This window comes from Akebia trifoliata, chromosome 16 (genome assembly GCF_017979445.1).
Source record: "Akebia trifoliata isolate Shusen 1 chromosome 16, ASM1797944v1, whole genome shotgun sequence".
NCBI lineage: Eukaryota > Viridiplantae > Streptophyta > Magnoliopsida > Ranunculales > Lardizabalaceae > Akebia > Akebia trifoliata.
In genome coordinates this window covers 15,166,353-15,185,795 of record NC_141390.1, presented here as the reverse complement: position 1 = coordinate 15,185,795, position 19,443 = coordinate 15,166,353, and the positions used below count along the sequence as shown (strand labels likewise).

Here is a 19,443-nt window from a genome sequence, read left to right as displayed (position 1 = left end):
AGTGGATTCGAGTTTGAAAAGATATGCTCAGTCCAATGGGATCAAGCCATGAAAGAATATTTTCCAATGGAAAATACTTCTAACTGCAACATGGCCAATATATTCAAGAACATGAGATTTTTCCCTGGTATGGGCTTAGGTCGCAAGCAGCAATGTATTAAAGAGGCACCAGTGATTAAAGAGGTCATCGGCACATTCGGACTTGGATATAAGCCTACTAATGAAGATTGGGCCCAATACTGGAAGACAAAGCGGGATAAGGCAATTGCGAAAAGGCAAAGACGCACCACGGATCTCATCAAAATGAAGCCTTATCGTAAGATCCTTAATGGCTATTTCGTGAAGGAAGGAGAAGATTTCCGTTACTGTGGGTTCCCCGAGCCATTCATTGACCACATCACAAGTACTCGTCTGCCGGGGTTTGAGATCTTTTGGTATGGATTGGCCTGAAAAGGAAGCAAGCACAGAAGCTGAAGAGAAGAAAATTGAAGACTGGCAGTTCAATCTAGACTCCCTCAACATCGACCAGTTATTCATTGAAGATCACAGTGTCCTGGTGTTGTCAACTGAGAGGGGATACCAAATCCTCAGTCTACAATCAAACCTGCTGTAGGGTGTCTCTCTAGCTATCATGTAATTAGTCCTGTATTGCATGTCAAGACTGGGTCTGTCAGTCCCTTTAGTCCTATTCAGTCTGACATGCCAGATGAGTCATTTGTTTCTGTTGAGTCAAGTAAGTCCATTATTTCTGCTAAGTTTAGTGAGTCTGTCAAGTCGGCAATGAGTCCTGTTACCCCATTTCCTTTTAATGAAATAAAAGAAATTTTTGATTACCCCGAGCGTAATAATAATTTAACTAATAATCTGACTTCGGAGGGAGAATCTTCTGACGAAGAACCTCCCCCCGAAATAATCAAATTACTTGAACAAGAAAATGAACGTCGGGCTCAACCTCCAATAGAGGAAGTAGAGATTATCAATCTCGAAACAAAAGAAAATCCTCAAGAGATTCGGATTGGGATCACATTATCTCCCGATGAATGCAAAGGGATAGTAGACTTGCTCAGAAAGTTCAAAAACGTGTTCGCGTGGTCTTATGAGGATATGCCGGGAATAAGCATAGACATTGTTCAACATCATATTCTGTTATATCCGGATGCTCGACCCATTAAACAGAAACTTCGACGTATGAAGCCGGAATGGACTCTGAAAATTAAAGAAGAAGTTACGAAGCAGATTAACGCTGGATTTTTGGAAGTAGTAGAATACCCTGAGTGGATTGCCAATGTCGTCCCGGTACCGAAAAAGGATGGAAAAGTCAGAATGTGTGTGGACTTTAGAGATCTAAACAAAGCAAACCCAAAAGATAGTTTTCCTTTACCACACATAGATGTTCTAGTAGATAGTACAACAGGGCACGTTTTATTGTCCTTCATGGATGGCTTTTTGGGGTACAATCAGATAAAAATGGATCCTCGGGATATGCAAAAGACGTCGTTTATCACACAGTGGGGAACCTTTTGCTACAAGATTATGCCTTTTGGTCTGAAGAATGCCGAAGCCACTTATCAAAGAGCAGCCACGACTCTACTACATGCCATGATACACAAGGAAGTTGAGGTCTATGTAGACGATATGATAGTTAAGTCCAAAGAACGACTGGGGCACACTGCTGCGTTAGAAAAATTTCTCACAAGGATTCAAAAGTACAAACTCCGCCTCAACCCACAGAAATGTGTATTTGGAGTAACTTCTGGAAAATTGTTGGGATTTGTGGTCAGTCAAAGAGGGATCGAAGTAGACCCTGTGAAGATTAAAGCTATCCAAGAGATGCCACCATCGAAAACTGAAAAGCAAATTCGAGGTTTTCTAGGCAGAATCCAGTATGTCAGCAGATTCATCACTCAACTCACCAACGTCTGCGAACCTATTTTCAAGCTTCTCAAGAAGAATGAACCAACAGTTTGGAATGAGCAATGTCAAAAGGCCTTCGACCAAGTCAAGGAGTATCTCTTGAACCCGCCTATTTTGGTTCCACCCACACCGGGTGAACCTCTTCTTCTTTATCTGTCAGTTACAGAAGAAGCTTTGGGATGCATGCTTGCACAGTATGACAAAGATACTCATAAAGAAAGGGTTATCTACTACATCAGTAAGAAGATGTTAGAGTATGAATGAAAATATTCAGCCCTGGAAAAAATTTGCTTGGCACTAGTATGGGCTACTCAAAGACTTCGACACTATATGTTATCTCATTTGATTATCTTGTTATCTCGGATGGATCCTCTCAAGTATCTTTTCGAGAAATCGGCACTGACAGGGAGAACCGCACGATGGTTATTGTTGTTATCAAAGTTTGACATCACGCATGTTACACAGAAATCCATCAAGGGGAGAGCTGTAGCAGAATACTTGGCAGATCACCCAGTAGCAGAAGGAATAAGGCATGTTGATCAGTTCCCAGATGAGAACATCTTTCATGTTGAAGAAGAGCCTCAAAATCAAACATGGTAGTTGTATTTCGATGGAGCCGCCAATCAGAATGGGTATGGAATAGGGGCAGTCCTGTTTTCTCCAGAAGGATGCCACATTCCGATCGCTATTAAGTTAGCTTTCTCTAATACCAATAACACAGCCGAATATGATGCATGCATCGCTGGACTTGAAGCTGCTTTGAATCTGGGCATTACAGAAATCGAAGTTTTTGGGGATTCAGCCTTGGTCATACACCAGTCATTGGAAGAATGGAAGACTAGGGACGAAAAGTTGAAGCCTTATCATGAGTATTTGTTAAACTTAGTGAGTAAGTTTGAAACTATTCTATTCCAACACGTTTCAAGGGAAGATAATAGATTTGCTGACTCGTTAGCCACTCTATCTTCAATGATCCATTTGTCCCCTGGCATGGAATTGAGGCTGATCACTATTGAAGTCAAAGACAAACCTGCATATTGCTGTCAGATCAATATTGCTACTCGACTACCTGATGGAAAGCCGTAGTACACAGACATTAAAAAGATGTTGGAAAAATAAGAATTCCCAGAAGAAGCATCAAGGAAGGAACGACAAATCCTATTAAGATTAGCATCTCAATTCATCCTGTGCGCAGGAAGTTTATACAAAAGGTCTTATGATGGGATTCATTTGTCATGCATCGATGAAGATCAAGCTGAACAGATAATGGTTGAACTGCATTCAGGAGAATGCGGCCCTCACATGAGTGGAAAAATGTTAGCTAAGAAAATTATGAGACAAGGGTACTACTGGCCTACGATGGAAACAGATTGTCATCACATGGTCAAGACCTGCCACAAATGCCAAATACATGCAAATCTCATACATGTGCCACATTCTCGATTAGTTGGTCTAACGTCACCATAGCCATTCTCAGTTTGGGGAATCGACATTATTGGTAAAATATCGCCTAAAGCATCAAACGAGCATGAATACATTTTAGTTGCTATCGATTATTTTACTAAATGGGTCGAAGCTGTCTCTTATGCTGTCCTCATTGCGTCTCGAGTTGTAAAGTTTATCCAAACGAACATCATCAGCTGGTACGAGGTACCTTCGAAATTGATTTCTGATAACGGGTCACATTTCAAGGCTGAGGTTATTACTTTGTGCTCAAAGTTCAAAATCTCACACCACAAATCATCTCCTTACCCCCCTCAGACTAATGGAGTAGTCGAAGCAGCTAATAAGAATCTTAAGACTATCATAAGGAAAATGTGTCAATCACATCGAGATTGGTCTGAAAAATTGCCATTTGCACTATGGGCATATCGAACTTCAATTCGATCCTCTACTGGAGCTACTCCCTATTCCTTAGTGTATGACATGGAAGCAGTCTTGCCAGTTGAAATGGAAATTCCATCTCTCAGGATCTTATTAGAAAGTCAGTTATCAGAAACAGATTGGGTTCGCCAGCGGTATGAAGAATTGAATTTGATCGAAGAAAAATGACTGAGAGCTTTGTATCACGTGCAAGCTTATCAAAGAAGAGTCGCCCATGTATTTGACAAAAAGATCAAGGCCCGTTACTTACAAATCGGAGATTTAGTACTCAAAGAGAATCGGGCACCTATCTTTCACCCTAGAGGGAAGTTCAAACCGAATTGGGGAGGTCCATACATCATCAAGGAAATATTAGCAGGAAAAGCTGTCAGACTTCAAGATCATGATGGAATCGAGTTACCAGAACCAACCAACCTTGACCAAATCAAACGGTACTACATTTAAGGAGGACATTTTCGGTCGAATCAATTTTCCTACTACCTAGTTCATTATCTCCTTTCTCAACACCTTTGCAGCCTGTTCAAAAAGAGAAAAAAATATGCTTTTTACTTCTTAGCCTGATTACCTAACCCAGGGGAGGGAAAAATCCGAACTACATTTTGGTCTGATCCCAAAAATTTGGGGTACGTAGGCAACCTGAGAAGTTACTTCAGGCCCGACCACATCAAAATGAAAAAATAGATTTCCCGATAAAGAAAAAGAAAAATTCAAAATAAAAAGAAATATCATCATGGGGAAGAAAATTCAAGATGAAATGCCACACAAAGGGCATTTGGGTTTTTGAGCCTCAAAATTCCTTTCTTTTTATACCCAGTCCTAAGTCTACCCATGAAAGTCCTCCTAAGTACCGTGTGAAAAGTCAAGGAAGATAGCAAAGATGATCAGATAGTAACTCTAGAAGACCAGAAAAGAAGAAAAAGATAAATAAAAAAATAAAAAAAAATGAAGAAGCCTGCTAAGTTGAAAACTCGAAAAAGGGCGACTTAGGCAAAAATTAAGGCAAGCTCGCAAGGTTGAAAATCTGAAAGGACAACTTTGGCAACAATCAGAGTCGAGAGGAAAAGAAGAAAAAGATCGCTAGATCGAAAATCTGAAAATGCGATCTAGGCAAAAGCTAGAGCAAGCTCGATAGATTAAAACCTGAAAAGGCGATCTAGGCAAAAGTTAGAGCAACAAAGAAAAACAGAAGAAAACCCAAACTGAGAGCGATCCGATCTGAAACATCAGAAGTCTGAATAATCAAGGTCAATACTTAGCTTAAACCAGGCATAGACTCAGAAGCCACAAGTATCTTGTCTACGATTGATCTGAAAATTCTTACTTCCCCAAGTGAACCAAGGGAGAGAAGAATGAATTCTATGATGAGTCTCAAAAGAAAATAATTTTGTTCTCTTGAGCCTGACTCAAAACCTTCAATAAAATTAATCAAAATTAAAAGTTGGATCTTTATTGCGCTTGTGGTAATCAATTTTTTAAACCTTCATACAACTGGGCATTTTTTTTTAATATGTAGTTTCCCCTTATACTAGGGGCATTTTTTTGCATGATGTATTCAATGCCATATTTATTGTCAAACCAGGGGCATTTTGTTTTTGAGCAATGTTAATCCTAAAAGATAATGGGAACCCCAAACTTAAGGTTACCCTCTTGATAACAGTTTTTCGAAAAACCCTTGAGATTCAAAAGAAATAAAAACTCAGGTTTTGAATTCACAAAACTTTTGAATAAAATCTTGAAGTTCAAACAAAAGCATTTTGGATCTCACATTTGGAATAGGAGATAGGGCATTCCTTCATTCTCAGTTTTATTCAGCCAGTTTTCGCTGAGGGTTCTCTCAGAATTTTTCTCAGATGTCGGCAAGGGTTATCTTTGATTTTTCTCAGATGCCGCCAAGGGTTTTCTTGGAATTATGCTCAGATGCCGCCAAGGATTTTCTTGGAATTATGCTCAGATGCCGCCGAGGGTTTTCTCGGAACTATGCTTAGATACCGCCAAGGGTTTTCTTCGAATTATGCTCAGTTACCGCTGAGGTTTTTTCGGAATTATGTTCAGATACCGCCAAGGGTTTTCTTGGAATTATGCTCAGATGCCGCCGAGGGTTTTCTTCGAACTATGCTCAAATGCCGCCAAGGATTTTCTTGGAATTATGCTAGGATGCCGCCGAGGGTTCTCTTGGAACTATGCTCAGATGTCGCCAAGGGTTTTCTTGGAATTATGCTCAGTTATCACTGAGGGTTTTCTCGAAATTATGCTCAGATACCGCCAAGGGTTTTCTTGAAATTATACTCAGATGCCGCCGAAGGTTTTCTCGGAACTATGCTCAGATGCCGCCAAGGGTTTTCTTGGAATTATGCTCAGATGTCGCCGAGGGTTCTCTCGGAATTATGCTCAGATACCGCCAAAGGTTTTCTTGGAATTATGCTCAGATGCCGCCGAGGGTTTTCTCGGAATTATGCTCAGATGCCGCCGAGGGTTTTCTTGGAATTATGCTCAGATGCCGTCCAAGGGTTTTCTTGGAATTATGCTCAGATGCCGCGAGGGTTTTCTTGGAATTATGCTCAGATGCCGCCGAGGGTTTTCTCGGAACTATGCTCAGATACCGCCAAGGGTTTTCTTGAAATTATGCTCAGATACCGTCGTGGGTTTTCTCGGAACTATGCTCAGTTACCGTCGAGGGTTTTCTCGGAATTATGCTCAGACACCACCGAGAATTTCTCGGAGTTATGCTTAGTTTACATTCACTTCATGCTCAGATTTGACTCATTTCCAACTCAAACTTTTGAAATCTATCTCAGATTTTGAGTCCACACACTTGCAAAGTTGTTACATCAGTCAAGGAGAATTTTCTAAAATTCAAGGATCTGACACTGCCAGTGAGAACTCGCGCTCAAGGACCTGACATTTTTCTAGTTCGAGGAGAGTTTTACTCTCAAGGATTTGAACACCCCGACGAATTGCTAAATCAGGCTGCAAAATGAACTGTCACTAGCTTTGGCATTCGGATATCGCACTATCTATTAAAATAGATTTGCTATCTAGTTTGCTTCAACCCTCTACCAAAGAGGGGCATCTGTAGACACCCCATTTTTGCATTCGCCTGATTAATCAACTCGTCAACCCGATCGCAATGGTTCCCAATGATGAATGTTTATTCCAATGCTTTGTTTTGTTATCAGATATGTTTCAGAAATCCGGATGAGGTATCTCGAACTGACAAAACTTAGAAACCACGCTACGCTAGGAAAATACGATCCCAGAAACATAGAAATCATCATCTTGCAGACAAAAAAAAGCTTTACGATAAAAATCACTAAAAATGACCAAATTATCAAAATACCCCTAATATCAAAATAACCCTAGAGCCTACGTTACAATTAGGAAAACTCATTCAAACATATAAAACAACAAATCGAAACCAAATAAACCACTTCGCCAATTTTCACAAAATTCAACAAAATTACGAAAATACCCCTCATAAAATTCACGACCATTCACACAAAAAATTTCATAAATGATAAAAACCAACATTATCATTGAATTCCTTACGAAAAACTGATTCCAAAACATCTTAAAACATTGAAAAACAACTTAAAATGTAAAAAATCCTCTCCGAGGGCAAAACGGTAATTTTACAACTTTAATAATTAAAATTTCTAAACAAATCATTAAATAATGTAAAGTGAAACATTAAAGTCAATCAAGTAAGACTAAAGTCAATCTTAAAGTCAACCAAATAAGACTAAAGTCAAGATATTGAATGCCAACCAAGAAAGACTAAAGTCAAAGTATTAAAGTCAATCTCATAAGACTAAAGTCAAAACCCTAAATCAAAACCCTAATCTAAACTAATCAAGTCAATCTCATAAGACTAAAGTCAAAATCCTAAATCAAAACCCTAATATAAACTAATCAAGTCAATCTCATAAGACTAAAGTCAAAACCCTAAAGACTAAATCAATCTCATAAGACTAAAGTCAAAACCCTAATTGAAACCCTAAAAGAAACCCTAATCAAACCCTAATGCTTTTAAAAAACTTTATAAATAGGAGCCTCCACACCCTATTTTCGTATCGAAGAAAAAACCCTAGGAAAAGTAGGTGAAGAAGCCTCCACAACCTCTCCAAAACCCTAATTTTGGAGCCCCAACTCCTTACCTAACATCCTGCTACGATTTTAGCCTAAAAAACACCCAGAAACCTTTCAAAAACACCCAAAAATTCACAACAAATTCAAAGCACCTAGATCCAAGAAGGAGATATCCTGCCTCGGAGATCAGAAATCAGATCCGGAGACAAAACGAAGTAAGGAGTACGGTACAAGGAGCATTTTCACCAGATCTGAGGGAATAGAACCTTTGCAGATCGAAGGTAAGATTTTTATTATTATTTTTATCTAGGTTTTTTCATTAGCGATGTAGTTATATTTGGGATAAGTAGAGACCGGCATTGGCCGGGCGGGGTTGGTGCCTAACACCTTCCAACCCCGTAATATGGTCCTCGGATTCATTTTTTCTGTAGTAGATTAGTTTTTTATCTGTTTTAGAGTCAGTTTGGTTCCTAGGCCATAATAACTAGGTGGCGACTCTCAAACCTCAAGGGTCAAAAGCGGATCCTCGCACCCCGCGGATCAAGGGCGCTTTCAGTGGCGACTCCGCCGGGGACTATTGAGGATCAAACTTGAAAAACCCCAAGTATGGGAGCATTGCCAAGATGTCTTAATTTTTTTTTATTTAGTTCGATTTATTTTATTTATTTTTGTGACTTGATTGTAGATGATTTTGGGTATTGCATTTTTTTTTCCAATTAAGGATCACTTTTTGATGACCCCTAAATAATGAAAGATTCAAATTGACATATGAAAATGATGGAATGATGAAGGTTGGGACTGTAATGTTAAAACGTTTTTACAAAACATTTTAATGAGAATTAAGTCTAGGAACCTTTTAATAAAACGTAGATCTCATCGAGTAGATTAATTTAGAACCTGAGTTCACTCAATTTCGTTATCGGAAACCTTAGTTATCATCGATGCTAGTTCAATCTGTAAATCTGGAATTGTTGCTGAATGAAGGTTGGGACAGCAATGTTAAAATTTTTTACAGAATATTCTAGTGAGAATTAAGTCTGGGAATCTATTAATAAAACGTAGATCTCATCGAGTAGATTAATTTAGAACCTGATTTCACTCAATTTCGTTATCGGAAGCCTTAGATATCATCGATGTAAGTTCAATCTGTAAATCTGGAATTGTTTCTGAATGAAGGTTAGGACAGCAATGTTAAAACGTTTTTACAGAATATTCTAGTGAGAACTAAGTCTAGGCACCTGTTAATAAAATGTAGATCTCATCGAGTATATTAATTTAGAACTTGCGTTCACTCGATTTCGTTATCAAGAGCCTTAGATATCATCGATGTAAGTTCGGATTGTATTTTCCTAATTCACAGAAAATCCGAATTTATCTAATGTTAGCACAATTAATGTTCCTGAGAGTGAGCTCATCTCAACCATTGTCATTCTATCATCAATGTAACATCTATTGAAATCTCGATTTATTTTGGATCACCTAAAAGTGATCATTGATAGGACCTTAAAAATTATAAAAATTATGCATATTGCAATGTTTGTTAGATCAATTATTATATGCCATGCTCATTAATTGATTTGCCATGATCTTGACAGATATATTTGTGATGTGTTTGCTTTCATCTTAATTTCGATGTGATGGGTTTTGTATTATTTTCTTGATCAATATTCATTTGATATCCATATGTGATGACATAATCTGGCCCATGGGCCCATGTGTTTGAAAAAAGCCCCGGGCACACCCCATCCTGTTTTGCACACACCACATGCACGTTTACTGTTTTGCACACTTACACGTCCTATATAGCCAACGTGGCACTAGTGCGTGGCTCGATCTCTTCGGAGATGCGATGTCATTCATGAAAACCACAACTCCAGTCACGTACCTTAGGGTATATCAAACTAGGGCATCAATACCGTCTGATCAGGTGATTCTGAGAGATGTATTGATGCACCCAGGCTGGAGCGACCTGAGCCTTTTACCTATTGTGAGCCACACAGTCACATCTCCCGATTGCCAACGTAGTACTAGTACATGGTCGGTCCCCTTGTGGGATGCCAAACCATTTATGAAAGCTACAACTCTTGACTCGTACCCATAAGTATGTAAAAGATAATCTAAGTATATCAATTGCACTTCTTGGTCAAAACCAGTGCCTAAGCGAGATCTTGCCCCGCTGTACCTTACTGTACGAGGGGGATAGACTACGTCTATTTTAGACGAGAGGTATTTAAGTGAGCCCTTGCTCAGCATCGTGCGCCACCTCTCAACTGGAGATCAAACTGGGTGTTTTTGGCTTCAGAGAAGTGGGTTGAGATTTTAGATTATCACCTATACGATATATCAAATAAAGTCACCATGTATCGAAAAGTATATAGGTGTGCTTGGGCAAGGGTGGCCAGATAAAAATGCATTGCACGTAGTAAGCTTAGAGTTTAGAAACCTTTCATGTAGGTCACGACTCGAACTTATCGTGGGTGTTCCCGGGTTATTTATTGAATGGAACCTTTGGATTGATGAATGTATGTAAATGATGTGAATGATAAGATCAGAGTGTATGATTGTCCCCAAGGATCAAAAATGTTGTTTTTGAAAATTAAAATGGGTGCACCAACCCAATAAAAAATCCATTTTAAACTTTACCCAATCTATCTCGATCCAACGATCATTATGGGCCGAGCCATTTGAATCAGAATGAAATTCAAACTTTTTTCTGATTCGGATTTTAAACCCATTTTAAAAGAAGAAAAATGTTTTCCAGAAGAAAAATGTTTTCCAGAAGAGAAATGCTTTTCAAAAGTAAAATATTTTCTAGAAGAATAAGATTTTCCAAAAGGAAATGCTTTCCCAAAAAGTTTTCTAAAAGAAAATGTTTTCTAAAAAAAAAAGGAAGAAAAATATTTTTTAGAAAAAAATGGTTTACAAAAAATCTATTTTTGCATGAAAAATTATTGAAATATGTTTGTGAAAGTTGTTATTCAATAAAAATATTATTTTATCAATATTTTTCAAGAGTGCAATAAAATTATTTTTCTGAATAATCATTACATTAATGAATTATTTAATGGATTGGTACACATAATTCAATAAAATCTCAGGATTCGTTTAAAATGTTATCAAGGGGGTAATCCTGGAATTTATTAAATTCACCTTCAATGAGGTTTAAGGGTTATCATTATATCTAAGCTCAATCGTCCATCGTCTAGCTAGGGTTGTAAATCCGGTCAGTTAGAGTAAACGTTAATATCAAGTCAACAGTGAGAAATGACCTCAAAATTTCTCAACATCGCCCAGTTGTTCTTTGAAGATCACAGTGCCTCAGTCATGCCGATTGTAAGCAATATCTCAGTCCTCAGTCCTAATCAAGCCCGGTGTGGGTAGTTGTCTTGAGTTTTCATGAGTCATTTGGGTTAGTTCGAGTCCTTTTTTTCAGCAAGGTCATGTCTTCTTTAAATTGAGTCTACTCTTTTCCTGTTGAGTCGAGTTAGTTTATCGAGTTTATAGAGGTGTCTGTTGCCCCTTCTGAATTTGATTGGATAAAGAAAATTTTTGAATACCTCGAGCGCATTAACGAATTAACTAATAACTGGCTTCAAGGAGAAATTCCTCTAATAAGGAACCCCCTCTTGAATGAGAAGATAAATGTCTTGCTCGAGGAAGCAAAGGTCATTGATCTCGGAACAAAAATAATTCTCAAGAAATTCAGATTGGAACTAACTTATCCCTAGAGGAGCACAAAGAGATGATGAATTTATTCAGAAAATTCAAAAGACTCGCTTACATGGTCCTAGAGGATATGTCGGTTAAATTTGGAGTGTTGTTCAACATGAAATATATACCCATCCTGTGAGAACACCATATATACAAACCAGAATAGACTCACGTAGTCAGAGGAGAGATTACCAAATGTATCAGTGTGGACTTTTAAAATCGATGGAATAGTTGCAGCAGCCAGTAAAAATCTCACGACAATCATCGTGAAAATGTGTCAATCACACATCACACCGGGATTGGCCAGATAAGTTACCATTCGCGTTATGGACATATTACACTTCAATACAGTCTTCCACTGGAGTCATTCCCTATTCTCTAGTGTATGATATGGAAGCAGTCTCACCAGTTGAAATGGAGATCCCGTATATCAAGGACTTGATGGAAAGTCAATTGTTAAAAACAAACTGAGTCCGACCTTAGTACAAAGAACTGAACCTGACTGAAGAAAATAACCTAAAAGCTTTGTACCACGTGCAGGCTTATCAAAGAAGAGTCGCCCGTGCGTTTGACAAAAAGATCAAGGCCCGTCACTTACAAGTCGGAGATTTGGTACTCAAAGAGAATCAGACACTTATTTTTGACCCCAGAGGGAAGTTCAAACCTAACTGGGGAGATCTGTTCATCATAAAAAAATATTACCTGGAAGAGCTGTTAGACTTCAAGACCATGATGAAATCAAACTATCAGAGTCAACCAACTTTGACTAGATCAAGCGGTACTATATTTAAGGAAGTCATCTTTGGTCGAATCAATTTTTCTACTATCCAGTTCAATATCTCATTTCTCAGCCCTTTGCAACATTTTTCAAAAAATATATATACCTTTTTCTTTCTCAGCCCGATCACCTAACCCAGGGGAGGGAAAAATCCGAACTACGTTTTGGTCTGATCCCAAAAATTTGGGGTACGTAGGCAACCTGAGAAGTTACTTCAGGCCCGACCAAATCAAAATAAAAAAATAGATTCCCCGATAAAGAAAAAATCTAAAAGGAAAAGAAAAAGAAATATCTTCAAAATGGGGAAGAAAATTCAAAGCAAAATAAAAAAAAATGCCACACAAGAGGCATTCGGGTTTTTGAGCCTCAAAATCCATTTCTTTTTATACCCAGTCCTAAGCTTACCCATAAAAGTCCTCCTAAGTACCGTGCGAAAAGTCAAGGAAGATAGCAAAGCATGATCAGACAGTGATTCTAGAAGTTCAGAGGAGAAGAAAAAGATTAAAAAAAATGATGAAGCCTGCTAAGTTGAAAACCCGAAAATGGCGACTTAGGCAAAAATTAAGGCAAGCTCGCAAGGTTGAAAATCTGAAAGGACAACTTTGGCAACAATCAGAGCCGAGAGAAAAAGAAGAAAGAGCTAACTAGATTGAAAACCTGAAAAGGTAATTTAGGCAAAAGTTAGAGCAAGCTCGCTAGATTGAAAACCTGAAAAAGCGATCTAGACAAAAGTCAGAGCAACAAAGGAAAACAGAAGAAAATCCCAAGCTGAGAGCGGTCCGAGCTGAAACATCAGAAGTCCGAATAATCAAGGTCAATACTTAGCTTAAACCAGGCATAGACTCGGAAGTCATAAGTATCTTGTCTACGATTGATCTGAAAATTCTTACTTCCCCAAGTGAACCAAGGGAGAGAAGAATGAATTCTATGATGAGTCTCGAAAGAAAATAATTTTGTTCTCTTGAGCCTGACTCAAAACCTTCAATAAAATTAATCAAAATTAAAAGTTGGATCTTTATTGCGCTTGTAGTAATCAAATATTTTGAACCTTCATACAAGGGGCATTTTTCTTTTTCCTCTACTACGTAGTTTCCCCTTATACTAGGGGCATTTTTTTTTAATTTTTGCATTATGTATTCAATTATCTTCAATGCCATGTTTATTGTCAAATCAGGGGCATTTTGTTTTTGAGCAATGTTAATCCTAAAAGATAATGGGAACCCCAAACTTAAGGTTACCCTCTTGATAACAGTTTTTCGAAAAACCCTTAAGGATCAAAAGAAATAAAAACTCAGGTTTTGAATTCACAAAACTTTTGAATAAAACCTTGAGGTTCAAACAAAAGCATTTTGGATCTCACATTTGGAATAGGAGATAGGGCATTCCTTCATTCTCAATTTTATTCAGCCAGTTATCGCCAAAGGTTCTCTCAAAATTTTTTCTCAGATGCCGCCAAAGGTTATCTTTGATTTTGCTCAAATGCCACCGAGGGCTTTCTCGGAATTATGCTCAGATACCGCCAAGGGTTTTCTTCGAATTATGCTTAGATGCCGTCGAGGGTTTTCTTAGAATTATGCTCAGATGCCACCAAAGGTTTTCTTGGAATTATGCTCAGTTACCGCCGAGGGTTTTCTCGAAATTATGCTCAGATGCCGCCAAGGGTTTTCTTGGAATTATGCTCAAATGCCGCCAAGGGTTTTCTTGGAATTATGCTCAGATGCCGCTGAGGATTCTCTAGGAATTATGCTCAGTTACCGCCAAGGGTTTTCTTGGAATTATGCTCAGTTGCCGCCAAGGGTTTTCTTGGAACTATGCTCAGATACCGCCAAGGGTTTTCTTGGAATTATGCACAGATACCGCCAAGGGTCTTCTTGGAATTATGCTCAAATGCCGTCGAGGGTTTTCTAGGAACTATGCTCAGATGCCGCCGAGGGTTTTATCGAAATTATGCTCAGATACCGCCAAGGGTTTTCTTGGAATTATGCTCAGATGCCGCCGAGGGTTTTTCTCGAAGCTATGCTCAGATGCGCCAAGGATTTTCTTGGAATTATGCTCAGATGCCGCCGAGGATTTTCTCGGAACTATGCTCAGATGCCACCAAGGGTTTTCTCGGAATTATGCTCAGATACCGCCAAGGGTTTTCTCTGAACTATGTTCAGATGCCGCCAAGGGTTTTCTTGGAATTATGCTTAGATACTGCCGAGGGTTTTCTCAGAATTATGCTCAGTTACCGCCGAGGATTTTCTCGAAATTATGCTCAGATGCCGCCAAGGGTTTTCTTGGAATTATGTTTAGTTACCGCCGAGGGTTTTCTCGGAACTATGCTCAGATGCCGCCGAAGGTTTTCTCGGAATTATGCTCAGATACCACCGAGAGTTTCTCGGAGTTATACTCAATTTATATTCACTTCATTATCATATTTGACTCATTTCCAACTCAAACTCTTTGAAATCTATCTCAGATTTTGAGTCCACACACTTGCACAGTTGTTACATCAGTCAAGGAGAATTTTCTAAAATTCAAGGACCTGAAACTGCCAGCGAAAGCTCGCGTTTAAGGACCTGACATTTTTTTAGTTCGGGGAGAGTTTTACCCTCGAGGATCCAAACACCCCGACGAATTGCTAAATCAGGCTGTAAAATGAACTGTCATTAGCTTTGGCATTCGGATATCACACTATCTATCAAAATAGATTTGATATCTAGTTTGCTTCAACCCTCCGCCAAAGAGGGCATCTGTAGACACCCCATTTTTGTACTCGTCTGATTAATCAACTCGTCAACTCGATCGCAATGGTTCCCAATGATGGATGTTTATTCCAATGATTTATGTTGTTAGTAGATATGTTTCAGAAATCCGGATGAGGTATCTCGAACTGACAAAACTTAGAAACCACGCTACGCTAGGAAAATACGACCCAGAAACATAGAAATCATCATCTTACAGACAAAAAGAAGCTTTACGATAAAAATCACTAAAAATGATCAAATTATCAAAATACCCCTAACATCAAAACAACCCTAGAGCCTACGTTACAATTAGGAAAACTCATTCAAACACATAAAACAACAAATCGAAATCAAATAAATCACTTAGTCAATTTTCACAAAATTCGACAAAATTACGAAAATACCCCTCATAAAATTCATGACCATTCACACAAAAAATTTCATAAATGACAAAAACCAACATTCCCATTGAATTCCTTACGAAAAACTGATTCCAAAACACCTTAAAACATTGAAAAACGACTTAAAACGTAAAAAATCCTCTCCGAGGGCAAAACGGTAATTTTACAACTTTAATAATTAAAAATTTTGAAATTAATAAACAAATCATTAAATAATGTAAAGTGAAACATTAAAGTCAATCAAGTAAGACTAAAGTCAATCAAGTCAATCAAGTAAGGCTAAAGTCAAGATATTAAAAGCCAACCAAGAAAGATTAAAGTCAAAGTATTAAAGTCAATCTCATAAGACAAAGGTCCAAACCCTAAATCAAAACCCTAATTTAAAATAATCAAGTCAATCTCATAAGACTAAGGTCAAAACCCTAAATCAAAATCCTAATCTAAGCTAATCAAGTCAATCTCATAAAACTAAAGTCAAAATCCTAAAGACTAAATCAATCTCATAAGACTAAAGTCAAAATCCTAATTGAAATCCTAAAAGAAACCGTAATCAAACCCTAATGCTTCTAAAAAACTTTATAAATAGGGGTCCTCACAACCTATTTTTGAATCAAAGAAAAAATCCTAGAAAAAGTAGGGTGTTGAACATTTTCATATATATATATATAGGGTGGCATTCAGAGACCCTAAAGAGAGCCAAACATTTTTTTAATATATGGGTTAGAGGTTTCAGAATGGGTTGATGTTTTGTGAGGATGATCTCCTCATTGTTAGGGTCCATGATTCTTCAACTTATAAACTAGGGTTAGAAATTTCGGAATGAGCTGATTTTTGGCGAGGATGATCTCTTCACCATAGAGATCATCCTCACAAAAAATTAGCCCATTTTGAAACTTCTAACCCTATTTTGAAAAATGTTTGGCTCTTTCGAAGGCCCTAAAGAGAGTCAAACATTGTGCAAAACATTTTTTCAATGTATGAGTTAGAAGTTTCAGAATGGGCTAATTTTTTGTGAGGATGATCTATATGATGATAGATTATCCTCACCAAAAATCAGCCCATTCTGAAAATTCTAACTCATACATTGAAAAAATGTTTGGTACAATGTTTGACTCTCTTTAGGGCCTCCGAATGCTTCTTATATGTATATAGGGGTTAGAAATTTCGGAATGGGCTAATTTTTTTGTGAGGATGATCTCTATGATGAAGAGATCATCCTCACCAAACACCAGCCCATTCTGAAACTTCTAACCCCATCAAAAGTGGTTTACAAAAATCGAACAGTCCACGATTCTTCAACTTTTAAACTAGGGTTAGTAGTTTTGGAATGAGCTGATTTTTGGTGAGGATGATCTCTTCATCATAGATATCATTCTCGCAAAACATCAGTTCATTCTAAAACTTCTAACCCATGTTTAGCATAATGTTTGTCTCTTTTTAGGGCCCCCGAACACTCCCTTATATGTATAAAGAGAGTCAAACATTATAGAGATCATCCTCACAAAAAATCAACCTGTTCTAAAACTTCCAACCCCTTTCATTTTTGTAAACCACTTTTGATGAGATTAGATGTTTTGGAATAAGTTGATTTTTGGTGAGGAGGATCTTTTCACCAGAGAGATCATCCTCATAAAAAAATCAGCTCATTCCAAAATTTGTAACTCCTATTTTGAAAAATATTTGGCTCTCTTTAAAACCTCTAAACACCATATATATATATATATCTTTAATTTTAAATAATCAAAAGGTCATTTTTATAAAGTTATCATATTAATAATAATAATAAAAAACACTCTTATATATCTTCATTCTTTTACTAAGATTTTAGACCAAATTAAATCCAAATTTGCATTAGGAATATTCTTTAATTTTTAATTTACCTTTAATAATTCACTCAATCAAATAAAATGATTCAATTAGATTTTTGATCTTTTATAAATAATTAATTTTTGAACGCTTAAGGAACAAATACACGGAATGACTTGTGGTTTAGGCATGGGCATCCCTAATTTATATAATAAAATATAATTGTGGGGCTCGCTTTATTACCATTTTGTGAGGGATAAATCTCTTATCATGCTACAATGTTGAGAGGATAAACCTCTCAACTAGTTATGTTATTTACGAGGTTCACTTTATTGTCTTTACAATTCACCCATTTAACTTTATTATATTTCTTTTTTAACCCTTTTAATTCATTTTTTTCATCTTTTACCTCCTTATTCAAATTCTTTTAATGATACCCTTACAACTTTTTTTTTCTTTCACATTTACCCCCTTAACTCCAAAGAGATGCCCTTCACCCCTTTAAATTTACTATATTTCTTTTTTCATCTCTTTAACCCACTTTATTATTTTTCATTTTTTTACCCCTTTAACCTCAAATTTTTTTAAATAATCCCCTCCAATTTTATTTTCTTCATTTTTACCCTTTTAATCCCAAAGAGGATACCTGTGCTGTAAGCATAGGCAAACTCTAGTCTAATAATATAAACAGAAATTTAACCGACACTTGAAAAATTCTAACATTGCAATCCTGACAAGAAATTGACTTTGTCCATTCTTAATAAACTAAACCAAGAAAATGCCTTTTTAATAGCCAAGGAATATCTTTTAAGGAATTTATCATTAAAACCAAATTGATTAAAAAAATTTCCACTCTGACTAAACTATAATACTCAATTCGAAGATATGATCCAATGCACTACAATAGCAACAAGATATTGGCTTTGTTCAACGCATAATATTCCATCAATTTCTGGTACTGTCCTTAAAACTGAATATATAACAAACTACAAAGACCCATCACCATGATTGGCATGTCTCGTTCAACTTACAGGATAAATAGTGCCCTTTTGATTTGTAACAATTTGTAGAAACAATAAATAAGTATAATTCAATTTCCAAGGTGTATTTAATGCTCCTAAACGTGTGCCCTTGGATTAACAAAACCCAAGAATCATTGATCCATTAAATCCATCGATCACTGAAAAATAAAGGTACTCTTATAATAACATATTTAAATATTTCATCTACAAGAAAATTCATTAGAGCCTATTGCCCACATTGGCCAACAACGACAGCCAGTCCACCCTTGCAAGTGGGCAATTATAAAAACATAGTCAACTATGGTTTGATGTTTTTCTTTCAAAATTATTCATATGGTTTGATTTTCTTCATGATTGACCGTCCTCACAATCAATTAGTGGGACCTATAAATATTCCCAAAAATGGACCACAACCAATAAAAAACTAGCCCCAACTTGTCTAAATGATCACAGATGCCCTTAAATAACAAGTGTAACTTCCCTCATCATAAATTACATAAGTTCTCCTTTGTAAAGCAAGGCATCTTTTAAACATATTTTGCAAGTAAAGAGTTTCTCACTAACTACAAACATTTGATCTTCTTTGTGGTATCTAATATATTTTGGCCTCTTTCTGGGTCAGTCAACTTCAACAATTTCTGAAGTTGAAGAGCAGCTTTAGGAAAGCTATCCTCCTTAAAGTCCACATTGGTAGGAAGGGCAAAAAGAACCTCATTGACATCTTCCTCAAGCTGAAGGCAAAAGAGGTGGCCGAAGACCTGAAAAAAAACTCAATTATATAGCAAATTAGTACACCTATCTGACGACTTATCTCGAATGGTAAATATAGATATACTCTTTGGGCGAACCACAAAAACAATCTACCGATAGTGTGCCAGCATACACATACATGAACACGGAGTAAAGATGGTCCCAATCCAAAAAATAGACACAGAGACAACTGTAACCATCCATATTATCAAATTTTTTGGAGGGTGCAGAAAATGGTAACAAAACAATCCCATTGAACCCATCTTCACCCACATTAACCACTAATCCCTTGCTTAGCAAAAAAAAATCTGATCAGATTGATATTTGGCATGGGAGATCTTCTTTGAGGGGCCAATTAAATG

The 19,443-nt window shown here is 37.2% G+C and overlaps 1 protein-coding gene across 1 annotated transcript in view; it reads right to left on the bottom strand.

Annotated features, from left to right (window-relative positions):
- Positions 1 to 18,486: 18,486 nt before the first annotated feature.
- Positions 18,487 to 19,443, bottom strand: part of LOC147382619 (uncharacterized) — a 57,613-nt gene continuing 56,656 nt past the window's right edge. Inside the window, 1 exon segment of the mRNA XM_086429396.1 lies at positions 18,487 to 19,089. Coding sequence (XP_086285522.1) covers positions 18,895 to 19,089 — 195 coding nt within the window. The 3' untranslated portion in view covers positions 18,487 to 18,894.